Source organism: Rhamphochromis longiceps, linkage group LG6, assembly GCF_057381845.1.
Source record: "Rhamphochromis longiceps isolate RC_006_pf linkage group LG6, R_longiceps_female_GT1.1, whole genome shotgun sequence".
Lineage (NCBI taxonomy): Eukaryota > Metazoa > Chordata > Actinopteri > Cichliformes > Cichlidae > Rhamphochromis > Rhamphochromis longiceps.
The window spans coordinates 38,181,614-38,204,950 of NC_140562.1; the positions used below are offsets into that span (position 1 = coordinate 38,181,614).

At 41.0% G+C, this 23,337-nt stretch overlaps 1 protein-coding gene and 1 long non-coding RNA gene across 2 annotated transcripts in view; one reads left to right on the top strand and one right to left on the bottom strand.

Annotated features, from left to right (window-relative positions):
• xylt1 (xylosyltransferase I) overlaps positions 1-19,145 on the top strand; it is an 82,190-nt gene extending 63,045 nt beyond the window's left edge. Inside the window, exons 8-11 of the mRNA XM_085410612.1 lie at positions 1,045-1,310; positions 5,930-6,128; positions 11,711-12,044; positions 16,226-19,145. Coding sequence (XP_085266738.1) covers positions 1,045-1,310; positions 5,930-6,128; positions 11,711-12,044; positions 16,226-16,548 — 1,122 coding nt within the window. The 3' untranslated portion in view covers positions 16,549-19,145. The remainder of the gene's footprint in view (positions 1-1,044; positions 1,311-5,929; positions 6,129-11,710; positions 12,045-16,225) is intronic.
• Positions 19,146-21,717: 2,572 nt separating this feature from the next.
• LOC146668648 (uncharacterized) lies at positions 21,718-22,329 on the bottom strand. The gene is made up of 2 exons (XR_014911997.1): positions 22,110-22,329; positions 21,718-22,001 (listed from the first exon to the last, which is right to left on the bottom strand). It is a non-coding gene; the product is annotated as an uncharacterized LOC146668648 (long non-coding RNA).
• Between the last annotated feature and the right edge of the window lie 1,008 nt (positions 22,330-23,337).

The following is a 23,337-nucleotide window of genomic DNA, read 5'->3' on the forward strand; positions in this document are numbered from 1 at the left end:
ACCCAAAGTCCTTCTATCAATAGCAATTGCACCATAATGTGATTAACCTTTAAACATCTGTGTTATTGGCGTGCAGGTGGATTTGCTTGTTCTGCCTCACAAGTTTCAGAATTTGTAGGATCATCTGCTGATGTGAAGTGACGTGCACAGGAGCAGCGTGAGGTTTTCTACGGGTTTTATGTCAGTGTTTTTAGTGATTATTTGTCCATTAATCATATGCATTAATAAATAAGGCGTTAATATAACATGTTTTCTAGTTTCTTTTGTTCTTATAAGCAGCTGTGTGATTATTTTACACATCAAAGTCTGTTTACAGGTCTGGATTTGTACTAAATTACCAATCATGTGAAAACTGTTTTTATAAAGCTGTGTCACTGCAGGGGGAAAAAATTTAAATTATGTCAATGTCAATAAAGAAAGGAATTTACCAGAATACTGTGTGGCAGCTTGAGGCCAATGACTTGAGGCTACATTAGCTGCTACAAGGCTACGCAGTCAAATTTCCAGCCAACTGGCAGCAGAGCTTCATTGTGGGTAACATAAGCGCCAGAGCCGATGAGGAAGAAAAGACTATATTTGTGGTTTGACATTTTTGTCTATGGTGATTTTGTGGTGTTAAATTAATGGGATAATCTTTTAAGCTCATCTAAACCCTCCAGTTTATCTTAACATCCCTTGTGGGGCAATGACCAGGATGCTGGGAACCGCTAAAGTACAGGACACCATTTGTACTGCAAAAGAATGAAATAGAGAGATAGTCTTGGGAGAGAGTATATTTGATTTAATACATAATAATTAATTCACAAACCCATATGGTAATGATTTCCCTATTTTTATCTGCTACTTTCACTCACTTTTATACTACCTCCTATCTAATTCTCTTTCCTGCCCACATGTCACTTCCTCACATATCTCACACATCGCATTTGTTCGGCTGACGTCCTGGCGCACAACCATTTCTTAATCTTCTCCTTTTTTTCTTCTCTTTATCTCATCCGTCTTTGCTTTGCTCTCCCCCCACCTTCCTACGCTCTCTGCCTGCAGCAAACAGTGCGGCCCACCTTCTTTGCCAGGAAGTTCGAAGCCAGCGTTAACCAGGAGATAGTGAACCAGCTGGATGCCTACCTGTTTGGACCATTTCCCCAGGGGTCGCTGGCATTGAACTCATACTGGGAGAACGTGTACGACGAGCCAGATGGCGTGGCCAGCCTGTCCGACACGCAGCTAACGTACTACCATGCTTTCTCACGACTGGGCCTGGCCAGGGCTGCCGCCTCGCTGCAGGGGAACCCAAAGGATCACAGCTGCAGGTTAGTTTAGTGAAGATGTGCACAATGCACAATCCCCGCAGACGTCCATGTATGCATGCTAATAGTTCTCAGGCCCTTGATCTTCTGTCCAGCCACACCCACACGCACTCATTATCATTATTATTACGCCGCACCTGCACCTACATCCACAGGTGCATTCAAGTTTGCTTTTGCTGTCAAAAGCAAGCCATACACGTAGTATACGAAACCACAACATAGAGTATACAAAAGCCTTTTGTTTGTCTGCTGATGCATTATCTCACATAGATCACATGTCATGGAAATAAGATAACAATGAACAGTACCAGTCAGCAACTGGGAACTCTGGGTAATGCTATTCGTCTTGTAACACAATATGACACTCAATTTATCCGTCAGATAATGACGCTATATAGGTCATAACATTGAAAGCTGGCCTTTATGCTAGGGTATAATTAGTGGAAATGCATGAATTCCAGAGTGCTGTTAACATACAGTGTGTGGTTAAATTAAAAGGGAAAACCACAGTATGCGTTCATATTTAACAGGCAAATGGAACATTTCAGCTTCATGTCTTTTAGTAGGATTTTTAATAGCATATGCTTTCATCAGTTTAGTTTATTTGCACAGTGATGAGACCTGTATGCAAAAGAGTCACAAATTCAGTATGCTAATGTGGAACAGAAAGGGGAAGCGTAAACTGCTAATTTGCGTACATGCGACACAAGGCCCCATGTATCTCAGTGCATCCAGGAAACAAACGCCTACAACATCTTAATGATGTCAGCAAACATTAACACAGCTTGGCCCCACATGACCAGGAACAAAAAAACATAATAGAAAACAGCATGAAGGCAGGCTGTTTGAACAGCGTATGGTGGCAAAAGGCGATATGATCTGTCGTGGCTTTTGTTGGGAGTCATCCAAGCTGCCAGTCTGTGTTTCCTCTCATGAAACTTTCAAAAATCATCAGGTGTCTTCGAAGGCAGTTTCAGTTGCAGTTTATAGAGTAAGTCAAGAAGGCAACTCTCGCCCTATGACAGCTGGGATAGGCTCCAGCGCCCCCCGCGACCCTGAAAAGGATAAGCGGAAGCGAATGGATGGATGATGGATGGATGGAAGAAGGCAACACGAATGCCATTACCTCAGCTGGCGCGCGCTGCATGTGAGCTGAGATAGTTTGCTCCTCACAAGCAAGTCCCCACTATAGCAAGGCGTCCGATGCCCCGCTGCATTGTGGGTGTTCTGTGAAATCTAGTAGGTAAAGCCAGGCAGTGAAAGAAGGCATGGTTTCAAAGTCAAACTTCAAAACCATCTCGCGGCGACAGCTCTTGTTATTCAAACACTGTGCATCTGTTAAAATAGAGAGCTAGAGCACGGGACAGGTGTGCGTGTGTGTGTGTCTGCACGAACGAGAGAAAGTAGAGGCTTCAAACACACAACTTATATTAGTTTCCAATCACTGAGAGGGCAGAGGTCATAGATTAAGAAAACAGAAAGAAATGCTTTAAATATCTGCATGTGTGTGTGTAGTGTGGGTTTGTTTGTGTTTAGGTAAGCGCCTCATAATTGATGCTGTTAATGTGTCTGTTAACATACATGGTAAATAGACTGTTTGTCATATAGCGCTTTTCTACTCTATCTCAGCCCTCAAAGCATTTTACACAACTTGCCTCATTCGCCCATTCATACAAGCACTTTTCTTTTTCTATGTCCTTTCTATGCAAGTGCTTTCTATCTAACACGCACACACATTAATAGTCCACTGGATGCATCAGAGAGCAACTTGTGATTAGTATATATTGTTGATTAGCAGATGGCATGAGTTGTCAAACATTTTTCCTTCATGCCCCACTAGAGAAGACAGAAAAGTTTATACCCAACACCCCACAGTTTTTAGCCATCATTAACAATAACAAGGGATCCAGGTTGAAATTATACTGCAATAAAGGTCAGTACAATAGCATCGGTAAAGTGTTTATTTTCCCTAAAATAAAAATCTATTCACTCAGCTTATTCGACTACTTGTACCTGCATTTAAATAATTGATAGCTTAGAGAAAACGAGTGATTACGCTGGTATGTGGGGTTCTTTCTTGAATTACCACAAGCACAACAGACGGTTTTCTTTACAGTAACCGCTGGTGTGTTTTTTCCACAGTGAGTGACAGGATTAGAAAAAAGTAAACCTGGAATCTTACCCAACATTAGTCCCAGGTTGTACCTTTCATGTATTAGCATTGCATTAGAGGCATGACAACACCTCTACCTGGCTATCTTTGAAAAACGCAGTAGGTTTTTTAACCACACTAAACCACTTTGAGGTAATCCCGGAATCCTCACAGCACCTTTTCACCACTGGGAAGATATATGTTTTTTAAATTAAATATGTCTGCTGTACAGTAAATACAAAACATGTAACAAAGTCTTGAAGGTATATACCTGACGATATTAGAATATTGATAATCTGTCTGCATTTTATGTACAAAACTGTGTTAAATGCAACAATGTGCATTTATCCACTTTGATTACTAAAGACAGCAATAGAAATATTGAAAAAAATATTCTTTGTTTAGCACATTAAATATGTTAAATGTGTTAAATGTGTTTCACTTTGATTTTTATGTAGTGATAACACATCAGAGAGGCAGGCTGGGCCTAAAGAACATGTACATGATATGCTGTGTGAAATGTTATGATGTGATATTTTAGTCTCATAATGTGGTCTTAATTTTCCATAGCGTCATATGATGTCATAACTTAGTGCTTGGTCTCACAGTCCTCGCTTGTCTTTTGTGTTTTACGTCACATAAGTGTTTCCAGCTGAATCGCTTGCTTGTGATTTTTGTAATTCCACCACTCTGTGGTTTATTAACGTAATAATTAAACACACAATGTGTGTGCTGGCACTCTGCAAGGCCTGCCTGGAGCTGTCCTGTTTAAGTTTTATTCATCTGTAATTTAGTTCGTGAGCTGAGTAATTAAAGCTGATCACGTTTTTGCTTAAAGCGAGCCCCAGCAAAGCTCACATTTGAAAATATATCTTTTTCAAGTGTCGGTGTGATGTCTCGAGTCTGCTCACATATGGTGTGCGTGTGTGAATGTGTTTGTGTGTGTGTGGCCACGTGTTTTGCATGCATTTCAAATTCAGATGTGCTTCCAACAGATGGATGGGTCAACTTCATTGTGAGACCTGAGCAGCAGAGAGAGAGAAAAATGGACACAGAGAGTGATTTGGCTCTTTTAGCAGCCTGCTGTGACTCAATTGGAGAGATTGTGGAGTAAAAGCCTGAATGGAGCTTCTGTGCAGGCTACGCCCTTGCCCCCTGCTCTCTGCTTCTCACACTGGCAGCCACGTCTCTTTTGGGAAAGATGGGACAGAAAGCAGAATGAAGGAAGAAGAGCGATGAGGGGAAGGGAGGAAAAAGCAGGTGTGAAAATGTAGAAGAGGAGAAAAAGAGAAAGACTCGGGGAAAAGGAGCTGGAGTGGAGGGTGTGTGCAAGGCTATTCTTGTGAGTGTAAATATTTGCTGTTCTGCTTGTCAGGGTAGCATTTACCAGGACGGGTTGACTCCTGGCCCTTTACTGGAATACTGATGAGGCCATAGGCACAGGGGAGCAGGGAGAAACAGTGCGTGGATGTGCGTTTGTGTGTGTTAAGCTGTGCAACCAAAAAGGAGGAATAAAGAGGAGTTTAAGGAAGCAGAAGGATGAGAAATCTGGGCGAGAAGGACTCAGGACGTGTGCAGAGAGCAGCTGCAGCGTGCTCCCCAGCAGTGCCTGCTCTGGCCCCTTTTTTGTTTTTCCAGAAGTCACTCCGGCTGGCTGCCCTGAGGGCAGACCCTCTGTCACGTATGAAGCGACACACACAAATAAACAACAGACTAATCAGAGGGGCAAGACCTTTATTCAGCTTCAGCTGACTGGATGACCCAGTTCAACTTTGTTCAGCTGTCTTGTAATGCTTTAGTTGGGTTTTGTTCGCGTGTGTGTGTGTGTGTGTGTGTGTGTGTGTGTGTGTGTGTGTGTGTGTGTGTGTGTGTGTGTGTGTGTGTGTGTGTGTGTGTGTGTGCGCTCGCGCATCTGTGACTAATCTGAATATGCTGCCAATGCAGCCCATGACTATTCTGTAATTTTCAGACCACTGTGGTGCCGCCTGTCACGTGCCTTCTTAATGCCATCCCTTCCACTTCAGAGCACATGTTAAAGCAACCAGCACATTGTAGCACAAGAAACTTTGTTGTTTACTCAGAAGTTCATATCTGATCTGAGATCTACTGCAGCAGCAGTCATGAACCCACAAAGTGTGGACACAGCAACTCGCAAGCAGTGCGGTTTGGGAATTATCTGCCTAGTTGACACATGTCTTTTACCAATTGGATTTCTGTTAAAGGTCATTGAATTAATGTCGGCCGTGTCACACAATCACACAGCACATTGACTCTCCACTAACCTTCACGGCAAGCATTCATTAGCATCCAGCCACATTAGCATGTCCAAGGCCCCCCAGACCTTATCCACATGAATCTTGATATTCTCCTCTCCTTACAGTATCAGCTCTGAAAAGCAGCACCGTCAAGTAGGTAGGTCAGAAGGTATCGGGTTTGCTAATGGATTCTCATTTTCTCAACGCTCCATCAGGTATTTCCCCATGGGCCACCCAGTATCAGTGCATCTCTACTTCCAGTCAGACCAGTTCCAGGGCTATCTGGTCAAGCACCATGCTACTAACCTGGCAACAAGCAAGCTGGAGACCATGGAGACCTGGGTGGCACCCACAAAGAACTTCAAGTTAACCACTCCTCCTACGAGCACATTCAGCAGGTTGCAGTTCGCAGAGGTGAGTCAGCATATTAGTCTGCATGCCCTTGCATTCATTTTTAATTTGAATTCGCTTGTTTGGCGTGAGTCACAAAACAATCAGTCAGCTGCTGCCAGTGTCAGAAAATGAGTTCCATTAAAACTCTGAGCAGCACACAGCAAAAACACACTCCTCAGCATATAATTAGAGGTGAGATATACAGCTCATTGCCATGGTGACCTCATATATCGCCCTTGCCAAGACTCATAGCAGTGCATCTCCACACAATTAAACTGGTGCCTGTAATGGCCTTGTAAAATGTAAATTGATTGAATTCATCCCAGTTTACAGGGATGAGCGCTTCATGTGCTCCTTATTTGTTGTTTCCTAATAGAACGTCTTCTCACCTTCACACTGGAATGCTTCCCTTGATTGTCTTGTTATGTTAATGTGTGTTTCTGTTTACCACAACGCCTGTTTAGGATACAGCCGCTCGGCTGTGATGTGACAGCCACAGAGTGTCTTTTTAAAAAGGACAAAATTAACTGAGTGAATGCAAATTGACCTTTTTCTCTGCTTTTATCGTGCAGAGCTTTAGTAGGAGGCAGAAATGTCAACAAATTTGCGAACAAATTTGTTTGTGCCCGCGGACAATGCTCGTGCACCTGGATACACTTTGACCACGTTCGACCTTTTGCGGCGCTCTCATTCTGAACACGAAGGGATGCAGACGCCCGGCCGACGTGTGGCTCCCTCTTGCTAAGCCCTGTTTGTCTGTCTAACCTATGAAACCGTGAGTGACAGAGAAGTGATGTGAGCTGTGGCTTTTATCTGAATGCTCAGCCTGAGAAAACATTCTCTGTCTAGCACTGTGTAGTGGCTGTCAGTCAATCAGTTTGTCCATCTGTCATTCAAAATACAAGACGACAGCACGGCGTAGCTGCAGCAGCGCACTGCCTTTTCTCAAATTTGTAGATATGGACCATTATGCTATAGCTATATACTGGGGTTTGCTAGATAAACCATATGGTTGGCTTAACAATGGTTTCCTTGTCCTCCTTTGGATATAAAGAAAGACAGATATGTCTTTTCACTCCCCTGTTGCTGCCTTTATAGGCCTTTTTTACAGCACTTTAGTACAGGACCGCTTAAAACCTGCACATTAAAAACCAGTATTTCACCTCAAGTCAGATTTGACATTGAGAGGCATTTTAAGCTGTGCATAAATCCTACAGCACCATGACTAACTTTAACTGAAGATTACGTCCTCATTCCACCACAGTCTAGATAATTTATGTGGACATACATGGGAGGAAAAAAGAGTAGCAACATATTATGATGTAATGTAACAGAATACAATGTAGAAAAGCAAGAGTAATGCTTCTGACAAAGTGTATGCATTTTTGAGCATTTTAGCTTGAAACAGCTGGGACCTTTCTTTGTGGAGCGCTTCCCATTCTCTCCATTATTCCCGTTACGTCCCAAAGACATGTAGGTGTTTAGTTAGCTGATAGACTTTAAACTCATTGTAGATGTGAGTGGACAGATGTCTGTGTCACTCCTGCAATAGACTGGCAGCTTGTCCAGATGTCCACAGCAAGAAGGTGGACATCTGGTGTGGAGTTTGCATGTGCTTCCTTTGTTTGCGTGGGTTTCATCCGGCCTCATCCCACTCTGCTTTTTCTTCCACACATGAAATTTGGACAATGATGTAACTACCTTTAAATTTACTGGACTGGTACATGGACTATTCTCACAATAGCACAAATCATTTATTGTCCCATTCGTGTCAGATGTTTGCATTTTTCTTTTTTTGGATAACGTCTAGAAACGTTTAGCTCCAGAAAAACATGTCCAAGAATAACTCCAGTTTGTGCTTTTATAACAGAAATTGTCTTGTTTTCTCTTGTTTTCTACTCATTGCATCACTGTGCATGTTTATTAGGGTCCTTCCATCTTGCCTCGGTAGCGTAATGTGTGCCCCCGGAGAGTCCTCTGGTGCTGCTAGTAGACACCTGTATTTGATTACCACTCCAAAAAGTGTCCCTAATAAGCCTGCAAATGCAGCCTCGAGGGGCATTTGTGCCCTATGTTTTTAAGCAGGGCCAGATGTAGAGTGGGACTGTCCATGACCTTGCTTGATAAAACTGACCAGACTTATTTAATGGAAGTGTCAAACTATAGGCACCGACTGCCCGATGACATGGAGAAGAGGTTTACAGGGTTACTGGGTCACAGAGAAAAAATGAACTGTAGCTGGATTATGAAATAGAGTGTTTTATGCGTTCTGTTAAGTCAGGTACAGAGCATGAAACAAGTAATACAGGTAATAATGGTGAACAATGAATTTGGGAAAAGTAATCCAGGTTATTATCAAGTTTTTTTTATTTTTGTTTTTTGTCAGGTCAACAGCAGACGATAAATGAGGGCTAAATGTTTCAAACGTAGCAGAGGCTGTTAGTAATTGCTGGTTAAGAGCGGAAAATCTGAATAAATGGTCCAATTGGGTGGAAAGTGTGAGTGAACAGACTGGTAGAAAAATGTAGTAATTGGACAAAGAGCGTAGAGCCACAATGAGGTTGCCAGATCAGCATTTGTTCCACCTAAGCGTGTTCTTCTAAGTACAGCTATAAGCGAAAGAAGGTCGTGAGCCCCTGACTTGGTTAGCACTCATAAGCCTTGATTGAGTGTTGGTCTTAAGCCAAAGCTTATAGGGTAGGAGCACCAAGGGACAGGTTGAGTGTGGAGGTCATCGTAAGCTATAGGCTGAAGTAGGCAGGAAGTTAATCCCTGTTCGACCTACTTTCATACTCGAAGGAAGAGTTTTCTGGTACTGGTTCCATCTCTTATCCACAGATATACCTTGAACGTCATCACCAGGAGAGAAATATGTTAGTGGAAAACAATAATTGCAGTCTTTAAAACAATAAAATGAATGTAGTTAAAATGTTCCAGCCAACTTTTGCTATTGTTAAAACACTGCCATGTCTTTGCAAAAAGACCTCAAGTGTTCTGTATAAATAAACAGCAGATCAGTTTATACACCAAGCAGTCACAACATTAAAACAAGCCTAATGTTAAGTAGTTCTGGCTTGTAGTGTGGTGTCTGGCCTCGGGATGTTGGCAAAGGATCGTCCATGTTCCGGCACATCCAACTGATGCTGTATTGGATTAATATCTGGGGAGTTTGAAGGCCGTGAGGCCTTGTTTGTGTTACTGAGCAGTTTTTGTGATGCGTTAGGGTGTATTCGTCCTCCTAGAAGAGTTTGTTTGGATTGCAAAACTGTTTTTGTGGGTGGTACGTGTTAAAGTTACATCTCAATACTTTTTTTTTTTTTTTACACTTTTGTGGTAAAAATGGCCTTCTGTCCAGTATTTCTGTTGTAACCAGGATAGACCCTGACCTTTGGTCATGAGGCCAGACAGCAGTCAGGCAAGTTGCCTGTGCATCTTATTAACTTGGTACAGAAGTCTGTGGAAGGAGACTGCCCACTCGTCTGACCTGAAACGGCTTAGAAAAAAATGCAACTTGGAATGCAGATGTGCATATTTTATATTGCGCATAGTAGATGCTCAATAAACTGCAAGAACTAGAAGCAGGTCTCAGAGGGTTCCCCTCTAGGCACGTGAACACTGTCACAATCTTCTTCTTACAGCTCAGTTTAGACAGCCATCTGCAAGTTTCCTGGTAGTGGAAAACGGTGTTATTTCTCTCCAACTGCTCCTTTTAACTTCCTCCTGGGGCCTTGAAGGAGAGTGTTGCTAGCCATATGAGCGTTAGTGTGCATTAGCGAATCAGTATTGAATAAAGTAATGAGCTACAGAGGTGCAGGACAAGAGAGCTGATTAGTAATTTAAGGGGCAAGGTCCAAGGGGCAGATATGGCAGAGGTCAGTCCAATAATTGAGAGGAAAGTGAGGTGTGTTTTAACTGATGACAAAACACACACTGTTTCTGTGCGTGTCTCATTTATGCAAGTGGTGTCTATTTATACTGTACATGGTAATCGCAGTTCTCAGAGGACCTAATGCAGAGTCAATTCCAGTCAGGCATTGATCGTCCGGCTGGGTGAGGCTGTGTTAATCAGCTACTATTGTAAGGATGAGCGCTTCTTAAAGCCGCCATCCCTCTCACATTTCTGCAAACACCCTAGACATCTTTTATTGTCAGAGCCTGTGTGTGTGTGTGTGTGTGTGTGTGTGTGTGTGTGTGTGTGTGTGTGTGTGTGTGTGTGTGTGTGTGTGTGTGTGTGTGCGCGCCTCCCTCTCTATCACTCTGTCTCACAGTTTTGCAATTTAGATGACTTTTTTAAGTTGACCACAGCAAAGATATTAAACACAATTACTGTAATTGTGTTCCTATTGTTATGATTTGTCTGTCTTACCGCTGGATCTCGTTTGTTCTTTCTTATTGCGGGATGTTTTGTAGCGGGACTTTTGGCAAAATATAAGTTAGAAAGACATAACCAATAACCTGCAAACATGTGTATTCTAAATGTTAATTATGTAAGCTTAGAGGACATTATAATCTTAAAGTGGCTCATTGTTCCATTGGCAGCCCTCCAGTGTTTTGCAGGCTGGCAGCTTCTGCAGCCAGAGGCACTGTATGTCTCCTAACTCGCCAAAGATATATTTGACTTACTGCTACAGTTTGTTAAATTTATTTATCTCAAAATTCACGCAAAGAAAAGCGCTTTCTCTGATTTTGTGGAAGCATTGAAACCCAGTTTTTATTGAGCTTTTCTCCCTAGATGCTTTTTTTATCCGTCAAAAAGCTGCAGTTCCCTGTCTCTGCATATAATCTGTGTCTTCCTCTATTTGAGATTTTTTACTTATTTAGGGTTTTAATAATCTCCACTGTTGTTTCTGTTTGAGACAAATAGTGTTCACACTGGTGTTGGTGTTCACTGCCTTCTGATTTTGTCTTTGTGTGAAACGGGAGTGCGTTTGGTTTTCACCCCTTTGAGATATCTTTTTTCAGCATGACTCCTTAGCCTCATAGAGTCAGTCATAATAGCAAAACTGTAGCCAAATTTACTTAAAAGTGCTTGTCAGAAGAATCAGACTTGTCAGCTTTTGCAGATTAAAATAGTATATAACAGCTGTGTTGAGAGTAGGGCTGAAGTGCAGGGCTTTTAAATAAAAAATGCATACTTAAAATGACTCCCTATGATAACATAGTTGAGATATCACTCAACTAGTTGATATATTGACAACAGGTTACAGAATTCGGTGGCCATTAAATCAAAATGTTTTGTTTTTTAAATAAAGACTAAATCTGTAATTAGCTTTTTCATCATTCTGTGAGCAACAGTGATGGTGTGTCATTACTGCAAAACAGCACAGGAGCACTATGAAAGGGAGTTGGTTACCTCGCTGCAGCCTCACACCTGCAGTGAGAGGCTGCACATTACTCCCTGCAATATTTTAAACTGTCCAGAAAAGTTGAAAAAGGTCGTTGCCTTTTGCATTTTTATGAATAACAAACCATTTCCCCCACTTAAATGTTTTTAATGTGTTGCAGCAGCTCCTGTGCGTTTTTGCTGTAATCTCTCTGCTTGTCTTTGTTCTCACCCCAGCCTATCACCAACTCACGTGCCTATTCTTTCTCTTCTGGGGCAGATCGGGACAGAATGGGATGCCAAAGAACGCATTTTCAGAAACTTTGGTGGCCTAATGGGTCCCATGGATGAGACGGTGGGCATGCAGAAGTGGGTTAAAGGGCCGAATGTCACCGTCACGGTTGTGTGGATCGACCCTACCAACGTCATCGCAGCCACTTATGACATTTTGATTGATGCAAGCGCAGAGTTTACCCACTATCGCCCACCGCTCAACCAGCCTCTGCGGCCCGGTGTGTGGAACGTCCGCATCCTGCATCACTGGAGTCCTGTAGCGGAGATGCGCTTCCTCATTGCCCCGTTGGCTTATAACAAACACCAGCCCATACGACAAGGTGAGAAAGAGATTCAAGTTGTCTCTGTGGTAGAAGGCTCATGTATAAGTAGCACTTGCCATTTGTTTCAGCTTTAGCATAAAATTACTATTGATTGTGTTATTTGCAAAAGTAGCCTTACTAAGCATATTGCACTGATGTGCTATTCCTCAACAAAAGATGACCATTCATCAAAAAAAAAAATACAAAGGGTGTTTTTCTAAATGTCAAACATTTCTCTGCTCGTGGAGGTTTAGTGGAAGCTCTGCAATTACTTTATGGACCTTGAAAGTGCAATTCAATACAGCACCACAGTTTGTGATGCATATAATATTGAGTCTTTGTGAAACCGTGTCATAAAAAAAGACTTGGGTAGTAATTTTGTGGTGTGTTTTCTGGGTTTTCTGTCATTATACTGTCATACTTTACTTTATGTTTCAAAGGACATCTGTAGTTGCTTGGCGATGAACATTTTATGAAGTCGACATACCGAGTCTCAGAGAGCCCTAAAAGTCCAATTTTAGTCAGGAGTTTGGCTCTTTTGTGGAACCTCCTTACACTTATTTATGCATCCATGGAAGGCCAGAGGTGAAGAGACCAGAAGCAACATGTTCATACCGAACAAAGCAGGCATCAGTCACAACAGATTGAGTCATACGCAGTACGACAGGCAGAATTGCTGTGGAAGTGGCTTGTAAAGGGGCTTATACATGTGGAACAATCACAGGCAGATTAAAGCAAGGTTAATAGACAGCCTTACATGAGATCTGCCAATTGGATGCGTGAAAGTGTAGAAATCAGCTGATATAAGCTGGCTTTAAGAATATGGTCCACGAAGCTCATTGTGCTTTTAAAAAAATAATAATAATCAAGCAGAACTGATGAGATCACTTTGATAAAAATCAGTCTTCATGAATTTTCTTAAGTGTCCTTTTTTTTAATTTCTGCAGTGATTCCCACATGACAATATCAGCTCAAAGGACTGAATGGGATCAGTTTTATATCGCACTCTTTACACAACAGGTCACGTCTAAAAGAAGCGATTGCTGATTTAGGTGTTTCGAAATGTCTGCACAGGCACGCACACAAATGCACACAGCCTTGCATTTGCAGCGATGCCCTTTCTAATCAAGCCTCTGGGCCTCGGTAGACCCTGGTTATTTGTCATCAAGTCAACCCTAATAACCCAGCGAGCTGCTCATACATACTAAGCAGAGTGTTAAACAACAGTGCACTTAGCCCTCCGAAAACAGTGACACAATTAAATCAATCAGTCAGCATGGATAAGGGGCAGCACTGCAGTCTTGTAATCCATAAGCAGCCAAGTTGCTTTGAAAGTCACATGAGAGCTGAGACGCCAGCTTTGGCATAATCATGTCTTTCACTGTTTAATAATTTCACTGAGCTTTTTAATGATAAAGGGGAACAGCACATGGCATTTTTTATTTTTCACCTGAATCTCTGTGGCACACTGGCTACAAGAATAAGAGGAATATTAATAAAAAATGGTGATATTATAAATATCACGGTTAGATGTTTTTTTTAAATCACTGTGCATTATGCAGTTATGTTTCTACTGATGTATGGATAGAAAGGGCTGCTGCGTGAGCTCAGTCTTTTTGTCCAAAACAAAGGGCCTTCTTACAGTTACACACTGAACCTCTGTTACAGTGCATCAAGAAATAGTAAATACCACAATGCTCCCAGGTATTTTGAATTTTGGATTTTTTTTTTCTTTCCTTAAAGTAACATTGAAACATTGTATTTGTTGTATTTTTAACCTAAAAAAATCTATTTAATATTTTTTCTAAATCTGCAGTTTCTGTTTCTATTTTTAAAAGCACTTATTTTAAGAATCTATTATAAGTGAGACATGAAACAGAACAGACAAAGCTATGTTAATGGTCAACACAGGTTTTTAGGTTTTTGTTTTTTTCAATACATTTAGCTTATTAAAACTTAAATATAGGATTCGGTAATAAAGTAACCATTGATTCCAGCTATCAGGTAAGTGTAAGATAGTAAAAAGTAAAATATACAGTCAATGCAGTGAAGCAGAAATATTCAGTACGATACAAAGATTACACTTGCACTTGAATAAATGTGTCTAATATTGCAAGCCAGCTATACACATTAAGTTGGGCTGGGAGCTGAAAGAGCTCCCTCAGAAGGATCGAGCACTTTTTAAACTCTGATTAGATACTTTAAAGCGGGGAACCATGAAAATTTTGGTTTAAAGTAAAATATCCATGGACATCAAAGAAAAGCTGCTTTAATTTTTCTGCTATAGCCGTACTTTGTGGCAGGACACAGCTTACTGTAACTTTTACTGTAATTTGTAGCAGACTAAAGATTAATATAAAGATTGTGGTAAAGCTGACATTTTTGAATCACTTCACTTACATTCTCATTTCCTCTTATACAACATTCAATTCAATTCAATTTTCTTTATATAGCGCCAAATCACAACAGTCGCCTCGAGGTGCTTTATATTATAAGGTAGACCCTACAATAATACATACAGAGAAAAACCCAACAATCATATGACCCCCTATGAGCAAGCACAACAGTGGGAAGGAAAAACTCCCTTTTAACAAGAAGAAACCTCCAGCAGAACCAGGCTCAGGGAGGGGCGGGGCCATCTGCTATGACTGGTTGGGGAGAGAGAAGGAAAACAGGATAAAGACATGCTGTGGAAGAGAGACAGAGGTTAATAACAAGTACGATTCAATGCAGAGAGGTCTATTAACACATAGTGAGTGAGAAAGGTGACTGAAAAGGAAAAACTCAATGCATCATGGGAATCTCCCAGCAGCCTACACCTATTGCAGCATAACTGAGGGAGGATTCAGGGTCACCTGGTCCAGCCCTAACTATATGCTTTAGCAAAAAGGAAAGTTTTAAGCCTAATCTTAAAAGTAGAGATAGTGTCTGTCTGCTCAATTCAAACTGGAAGCTGGTTCCACAGAAGAGGGGCCTGAAAACTGAAGGCTCTCCCTCCCATTCTACTTTTAAATACTCTAGGAACAACAAGTACGCCTGCAGTGCGAGAGCAAAGTGCTCTAATGGGGTGATATGGTACTACAAGGTCATGTGTTTACATCGAGTCTGCTACAGATAAACATGTCAGCTGTGAAACTGCAAGCAGAAATTCAGTGCATCAATATGCTGTAAATATGAAATATTATTAGTTAGTGTTGGACGTGGGGAGCGATGTGGGGCATCTCTTTAGCTTACTTTGGATCCGGACGTTTGTCTTTAACTGATGCATCACCCGAAGTGGCTGACGGAAAATAAAGTTGTCTTTAAAATTTATAACGTAAGGCTACATAATTATTAGACCCGCTAAGTTAATAATGTTTGTGTTTAATTTATAGTTATTATGTAATAATCTTGTTTTTGTTTTTCTTGATGTGTGTTGTAATGTGTTCTTTGGTTATTAGCTATTTCATGAGTCCACATATAATTTATTGCCATGGCTGACATCAGGTTTCCCTCCTAAATGGTGTGCCAGTCAAACTTTACGATGTGGCCTTCCATGCGCAAAGAGAGCGAGCAGCAGACGCATGCATATACAAAAACTCTACACAGATGCATGACTTCATACTGCACGCTGCTGCCACAAAGCTGGCTGGCATTGGTTGGCCACTGCCATGTCAGACTGCATCTTTCTGTCATCAGTGTGCAAAAAGTGCTGAAGTCTGCTAACATCTGGATGAGAGGAAGCTTGTGTTAGAAGGGATGGCTAGCACCCCAGTTAGAGTGGCAGTGAGGAATTTAAAGCTTCACTGGAGCTCAGGGTGGAGAGGGTGTTTTAAGGAGAAGTTCTGTCTATGTTTACCATCTTCCTTCAGCGCATAACCGTCATGGGAAGAAAGGATGACTTCATGTCTTGAATATTTCTCACTGTTTCCAGAAAGTCAGCACTGCAGTAGCCTAACAAACCACATCAAAAAAAGTTGTAAAAAAAAAAAAAAAATCAATGCAAGCATCCAATTTACACTTTTAAGATAATAAGAAAGAAAGTCACGTTCACTTCTTTGATATTGTACTTTTTCCCTTTTCCCCCTTTTCTCCATGCCCAACTTTTTCCCCCTTCTGCAATCCAATCTGCATTTTTGACCACTGACTACCACCTTTTTTGTTCACTGTCTATAACTTCTTTGTCTGCTCTCTCTTTCTTGCTTCCCACAAACCTCCAGAGGATACTCTGACGCTCCACAATGGGCCAGCTAAGAATAGCTACATGGAGCAGAGTTTCCACGGCCTCAACCCGGTGCTCAACATCCCTGTCAGTCTGAGTTACGTGGAGCAGGCCAAGAGGAACGCGGCCCTGACCGGCCCTGAGCTCGAGCGTTGGATAGACAGCCTGGTGGGCGAGTTGTGGGAGGCAGCTGACGTCTGTGCTGTGGGCCCTACGGCCTGTCCTGTCATGCAGGCGTGCCCCAAGAGCCCGTGGAGCTCCATGAGCCCAGACCCCAAATCTCAGCTGGGAGCACCTCGTGCCAATGGTCGTATCAGGTAGCAGCAAGGCCTCCAGCTGGACAGGAGGTCGTGGCACTGTTTATCTTTATTTATTTGAGGTGTTTGTTGCAGATGACAGGGGGGTGAGTGTTCTCCATCTCTCGCGGAAGATGTTGAAATCAAAAGAAAAAGTGGATTTTGGGGGGACAGAAAGCGCAGGGGAACATTTTCCTCCCACAATATTCCTTTTTTAGGGGATTATGCTGGCTTTGCTTTCAGTTTCTCTGTGTATTTATTTTTCTTCTCACGGCTGAGTTTTACTGTGATCAAACATTGCAATTTTTAAGCATTTATTTGGCTGCTGAGTGAATTATAAAGTCAGCTTTTAATGCCTCGCACAGGGCACATGGGTCAAGTGAGTGCGGGCTATCGACACTACTAGCAGACCAGGTTCTGCTGCGATAAGGCCTTAGTATTAAGACATACACAAGAAGATAGCTGGGTACTGAATTAAATGTGCCTACTTAGAGTTTATGTCAGCACCAACAAAATGACACAGTGTGTGAGTATTCACATATCCCCAGTTGAACAGATTATTTTGTGCCCACTCAAACATATCGTCAGTAAAAGCAAATTTCTCATTTTTAAGTTTCTTAAGTTTGTACATGAGTAGAACAACTCAAAACGTAGTTCATATCAGTGCCTGATTAGATTGTTGAACGTTTTGTTGCTTGGCTAAATCTTCACAAGTCACATTTTGTTGTAAAACTGCAAAAAACAGAGAAGAAAACAAGTACAGTCACTTTCTCAGAGTAATTGGAGGCTACGGGGTTCTATTAGGAATTTCATGTAGACATTTTAGTGTTAAAAATGTACTAAATTCATAAATGCTTCTTTTGTCATAGTTGTACGATAGCATTTTGAGATTTAGCATTTCCACGGTGCAGTTTTCCACACAAACAAAACACCCAGAGGACAGAACGAGAGCTGTTCTTTTATTTTTTAACCAACTTGCCTCAAACTTGAAACAAAACTATGTCACATTAACCTTAAACGTATTGTCCTGGTTTTACGTGTTGCCTTCTTTTTCTTTATTCCAGTTATTTGAACACCACTTTATGTTGTACATAATTCTACACTAAGTCTCAAAAATGGTGTGGATGGAGGGGGGTGGGGGCGGGGAGGTCCATGAAGTCGCTATTTATTTATAAGTTTCTATAAATACTGATATTTTTAGTCAGTGACTAAATAACTGCAACGCTGCCTTGGCAGCTCGATAAATATTTTTTTGTAAAGAAAGCTGCCTTTATTTACAAAGGCCAACACCCCAAACTTATACTGTACCTTTTTATGGCCCACACCTATGTGTTAGTCAGTGTTGTCCTGTCTGAATAGATCTTCTTGTCTTGGGTTTCTTACGTGGCCGCTTGCCAAGTGCATCACAAGAGAAAGCCACTCTGACCTGTAAGGTAAAAGGTCAGCTGCCTAACAACCTGAGCAAAAAACAGAAAAGCTGAACAAAAGCAGTCTTCACTAGCGAACACACTGGACGTTGTTTGTAGGAGAAACTGTGCTTTTTTTGGTGTTTAATGGTCGCCGTCGGTTTCAGAATGGTTTGAGTGGTAGTGATCTTCATGCTGTGACAATAATGTACAATTTCAAGTGAATATCATATTGTATCTCTTGATTATAAAGTGACTAATTTATTGGATCGGGTCTGTCGCGCCTTTGCAACCCTATTTACATTTAAAGTACTTTTTCTCTCATCAAGACAATCTCTGGACATTTGAGACAACCTAATTACACTAAGTATGGCACTGTACCACAATAAGAGGTGCGGTCACATATTTGTTTTAACTTGAAATAAGTTTCCTCTGAAGCCAATTAGGTTTTCAATCTGTGATTGTCAACATTGTTTAGTCATCACATGAGCTAAATGAGTGCTTTTGAACAGGCTAATTAGCAGACATTGCTGTTCATTAATGTCAAGTTCACCTTGCCTCTCTGTCAGATGTGTGTATTACGATTGCTATCTCTCCTTCCTCTCAAATCTGCATCGTTTCCGGGGTTAGGTTGTAAAGGGCGGCTTTGTTTTCCACTTTCTAGTGCCATCATGCTCTGTACAATTACATCACACAGTACATTATGATGTAAGCTCAATGACCGTTTTGGAAAAAGTGAAATAATTCAATGTAACTAAATGTGAAAGTCCTATTTTGTAACAAAAATGAATAACAAATGAAGAGGATGTACATAGGTATTTTGTATCGAAATAATGTTTAAAGGGTATTGTACGTGTAAATACAGATGTGGTAAAATGACATTGAAAGTGTTGATAATTGGGCACAAATAGTGAATTGATGGTGTTTATTGATCAAAGTACATAACCTGTTTCAGTGTTTTTGGACAGCTGTGACAACGACCTTGTCCTATTTGCCTCTCAGAGAAAATCACATGCCAGATTGTTGTTGTTCTTACTGGAATGTATTGTTGAGCAACTGTTGCACAAATTTCTCTGACTGACGTTTCCCCGTCGTTCTGATTTTTTCTTTTGTTTTTTCGGGGAGGCTCTGTGTGCCTTAGCTGACTTTTAGAACCTTCTCTGTCCATTGAAATAAAATCCTTATTTTGCTGTTTGTTTTGAACTTATGTGAAGAATACCATGAGTCTGTCAAGTGATTCACTGGTACTGCAACACCAAAATGATGTCTGCTGTTGTATATATCATCAGGCCTTCTGTCATTATCAGCTTTTACTTCTTCCCTTTCAGGGATTTGTTTTGTTGTACTTGACTCGCTTGTTTTACTTTTCTCCAACTGCTTTTTGGAAATAAAATTCTATGGAAAAACAACTCACGGCTCTGTGCTGCTGCAGTGATATATACTATGAAGAATATGGAGGCTGATAACAAAACACTAAGCCACTGACGCATGTTCACACTGTTACTCTATTGTTGCTTATTAAATAGTGTACTTTTGCAGCTCCAGTCGGTTGTACTGGGAATGCAAGGACTCCCCATTCAGCGGTTTAATTTTATTTTACTGTTTATTTATGCGGTTTTAGTGTTGTATGTCAGAATACTAGTCTTTACAACTAAGACACACCAATCAACATGTGATTTAAATTGACATTAAAACTGCACTTATTGAAAGATTAATATTGTTAACTGCACAAATAACGTAAAGTTCAATGCTCACACAGAATTACAAGTATATGATAGTTCTTCTCAACTCTGGAACATGTTTTTCTTTCAGCTCAGCGTTTGGGTTATGCAGCTTCACTGTTTTGGTTAAGCCATGTCATCTCTCACCAGCACTGCTGCCATTATAGACTGTACGTAAAAGATGGTCTTTGTCATGTAACTTCATCTTCCTGTTTTGTGTTTTGAAGTCTCAATTATAGCATTTTGACTACCCCACGTTGGGTTTTTGGTTTTTTTGTTTGTTGGGCCCAGGAGTGATCATATTTGGCCAAGAGGGCAGGGTGGTAAATTATGTACCAACATTAGCAAACTTCAAGAATTAAAATAAAAAACAATTAAAATCCAAAAACGTCATTATGTTGCCAAGCTCCCGTTTAATGACACCACTTAGTGGAGTGACCAACAGTGTTGGGATTTTTACTCACAAAAAGTGTATTATTTCACTTAATTACTAACTTTACTAATAAAGTAATACTGTTTACTGCTCGGTACACTACTACTACTACTTCAGTATGTCCTGAGATGTGGTTTCACATACTTAAGTTAACAGTGTAAACCTAGGCTGCAGGCCTCACACTGATATGAAAAACTACTGTAATGAAGAGCGCACTCACAACATGTTTCTTTCAGTTTTTTAGTTTAGTGCAAAGCTGACAGCAGCCTAACGAGCACAGCAATTAAACCACCTATTCTACTGCAGAAATAGGTACAGGAAGGGGTTAACCAGAATGATCCAGAAAGGTGTTTCATCTATTCAATTCAGTTTTATTTATATAGCGTCAAATCACAACAACAGTCACCTCAAGGCGTTTTATATTGTAAGGTAGACCCTACAATAATACATACAGAGAAAAAAGCCCAACGATCATATAACCCCCATTGAGCAAGCACTTTGGCGACAGTGGGAAGGAAAATCTCCCTTTTAAAAGGAAGAAACCTCCAGCAGAACCAGGCTCGGAGGGGAGGGGCGGGGCCATTGGGGGCAGGGATAGCTCAGTAGGTAAAGTGGTCGCCCCATGATCGGAAGGTCGGCGGTTCGAATCCACTTAACGGCTACCCTGAGGTACCCCTGAGCAAGGTACCGTCCCTACACACTGCTCCCCAGGCGCCTGCTTAGTGGGCTGCCCACTGCTTCACTGAGTGAATGGGTCAAATGCAGAGAAAAACAAGTAATTTCCCCATGGGGATCAATAAAGTATCCATTATTATTATTATTATCTGCTGCGACTGGTTGGGCTGAGAGAAGGAAGACGGGATGAAAGACATGCTGTGGAATCTCCTTGAATTACTTAGCAATTAATGCAGACGCAAAAAGTTTGCATTTCAGCATCTAACTAGCACTACAGAATAGGTTAAACCATCAGCAAAGTAACATTTTACGTGGCTCATAATTTCAAATGCAGCTTTTTAAACAGCTCAATAAATATCCCAAAAAACACAAACTGCACAGTATGTGTTCATTCATCTCTAAACATTAACATGAACTAAGATTTAATGTTTTTCTGAAACTGTACTAATCAGTTTAGTGCAGGCTGAATTTGTCATTTTGCAGTTTTCTGAGACAGTATGTTGGATGCAGAGAGAGATTAGATTCATTCACTGAATTAAACCTTTTATACAACCTCTATAGTTTCCGGTGGTGGGAAATCAGCCGTGTAGCTTGTTAAACATCTGCTTATTTTTTGTTAAATTCAGTTGTCTAAATCCACAAAGAGCGGCAGCACAAGTTAACTGATCACAGCTTGTCTACACCAAAAACTAAGCTGGAGCTTGCAATACAAGGGATTATGTGACTTATTTTCCCTGTTTTTCACAGCACCTTATGTATTAGTGTTTCCCAACAACTGGATATGAGGAGGTTGCAGTGCTACCGCATTTAATGCTAATCACTAGAGCTGGGCGATAGAACGATAACGATATGTATCGCGATATAACTTTTACTCGATAGAGAAATTAAGCTATCGCGATAGACCTCGCCGCTCTTGTCCTCTTAAAAAAAAAAAAAAAAAAAAGTTCAGCCAATCCAAATTAAGTAGCGCAGAGCCGAACCAATCACAGCCGCAGCGTCACGTCGCGTGACTTGTTACGTACAGCACAAGTGCCAAGCTGCACGTGTGTTTGTTTGGGAAGCAGCCAGCGCGTAATGGAGGAAATGAGTGTGCCGACTAGAAAAATCAACCGAGCGTGACCGAAGAGAAAACAGATGATGGTTCCAATGCCGGAGAGATTGTCGAACGGAAGAGCCATAGAAGTTCCGTAGTGTGAAGGTATTTCGGCTATTTCAAGTCTGACAAAAAACAGAGTAGCGTGCACTGTAAATTGTGCCGAAAGCAAGTCTGGAAATACAATAAACTGGTGCATGCGTCACACTGTGCGCCACGTTATTGTTTCGGTGAAATGAATTTCTACAATACTGTTACTGTTAATTGTACTCTCTGCAGTGTTTAAATGCTTACATATACACACAGTCCACACATACGACTCTGTTCTGCTTCTATGCCCCAGCTTTGTTTACTTTTTCCCACCGAGGCTTCTAGACTTCTGATTGGCCAACATTTCTGCACAGTTAGGAATCTAGCGCCACCTGCTGCTTTGGCATGTTCATAGCAGCGTTTTCTTTCATTTCTGCCTTTATGTGTGGACGGGATTATTTTTTAAAACGAAAACGGAAAATCTCCGTTTTCAAAAATACCCGTGTACGTGTGGATGTAGCCTCAGTCTCTGACTGGAAGCGCTAATTCGTCATTCGGCTTTTGTCAGACTAAAGTAACTGTTAAAACTGTTTGAAAAGCTAAGCTATACAACAAGGAGAGATTGAGAATTTCCTTTTAGTTCTCAGTTTATTTGATATTGACAAAAGTTAGTCAGTTTTGTCTGTTCTTCTGTAAAACAAACTAAGATTTATTTTTAGAATTAATATTTTGTTTCTAAGTGGAATTGACAATTTAGTCTGTTTCGTTTGTTCTATTTTGAAACTTAAACGCTTTAGCCGCTGCCTTTTGTGTAGTTTGCAATATTTGCCTTTATCTATCTGAAAAAGTCTCATGTTCCTTAAGTACATCTACCCTGTCGAACTTATTATGGGAAATAAATATTTAAATAAAAACAAGCTGCTGATTATTTCACATTTTACTTGTGAGCAACGGCACATTTAAATCTTACAAATACAGTTATTTGGCTTATATCGTGATAGATATCGTTATCGCCTGAAATGAAAAAAACATATCGTGATATGAAAAAATCTCATATCGCCCAGCTCTACTAATCACTACCTGTGTTGCATTTTGAAAATCCTGCTTCAAGCTGCTTAGCAGTCATATACCTCGCTTGAATATCATTCTCAGACCTGGGGTCTTCACTGTTAGCTCTGTGAAGCTGGAGGGTGTAGAAAAAGGGTTAGCAGTCGTCCGTGTCTATATTTCCACTGTAAAAGATGTAGATTAATATATTATTTTCACTTTCATTTACATGAACAGAAGTCAAATAATGGCATCTGCATTAAGTACAATGATGTGTGTTACAGAAAAGGTAATGTGATCTCAGCTCTAACATGTCTTTAAGTCTATGGGCATTGATTTACTATTGGAGGCAGTCTCAAGTGGCCCCTCGAGTAACTACAGTTTTTGGTGCTTCAGTGTTGGCTTCATT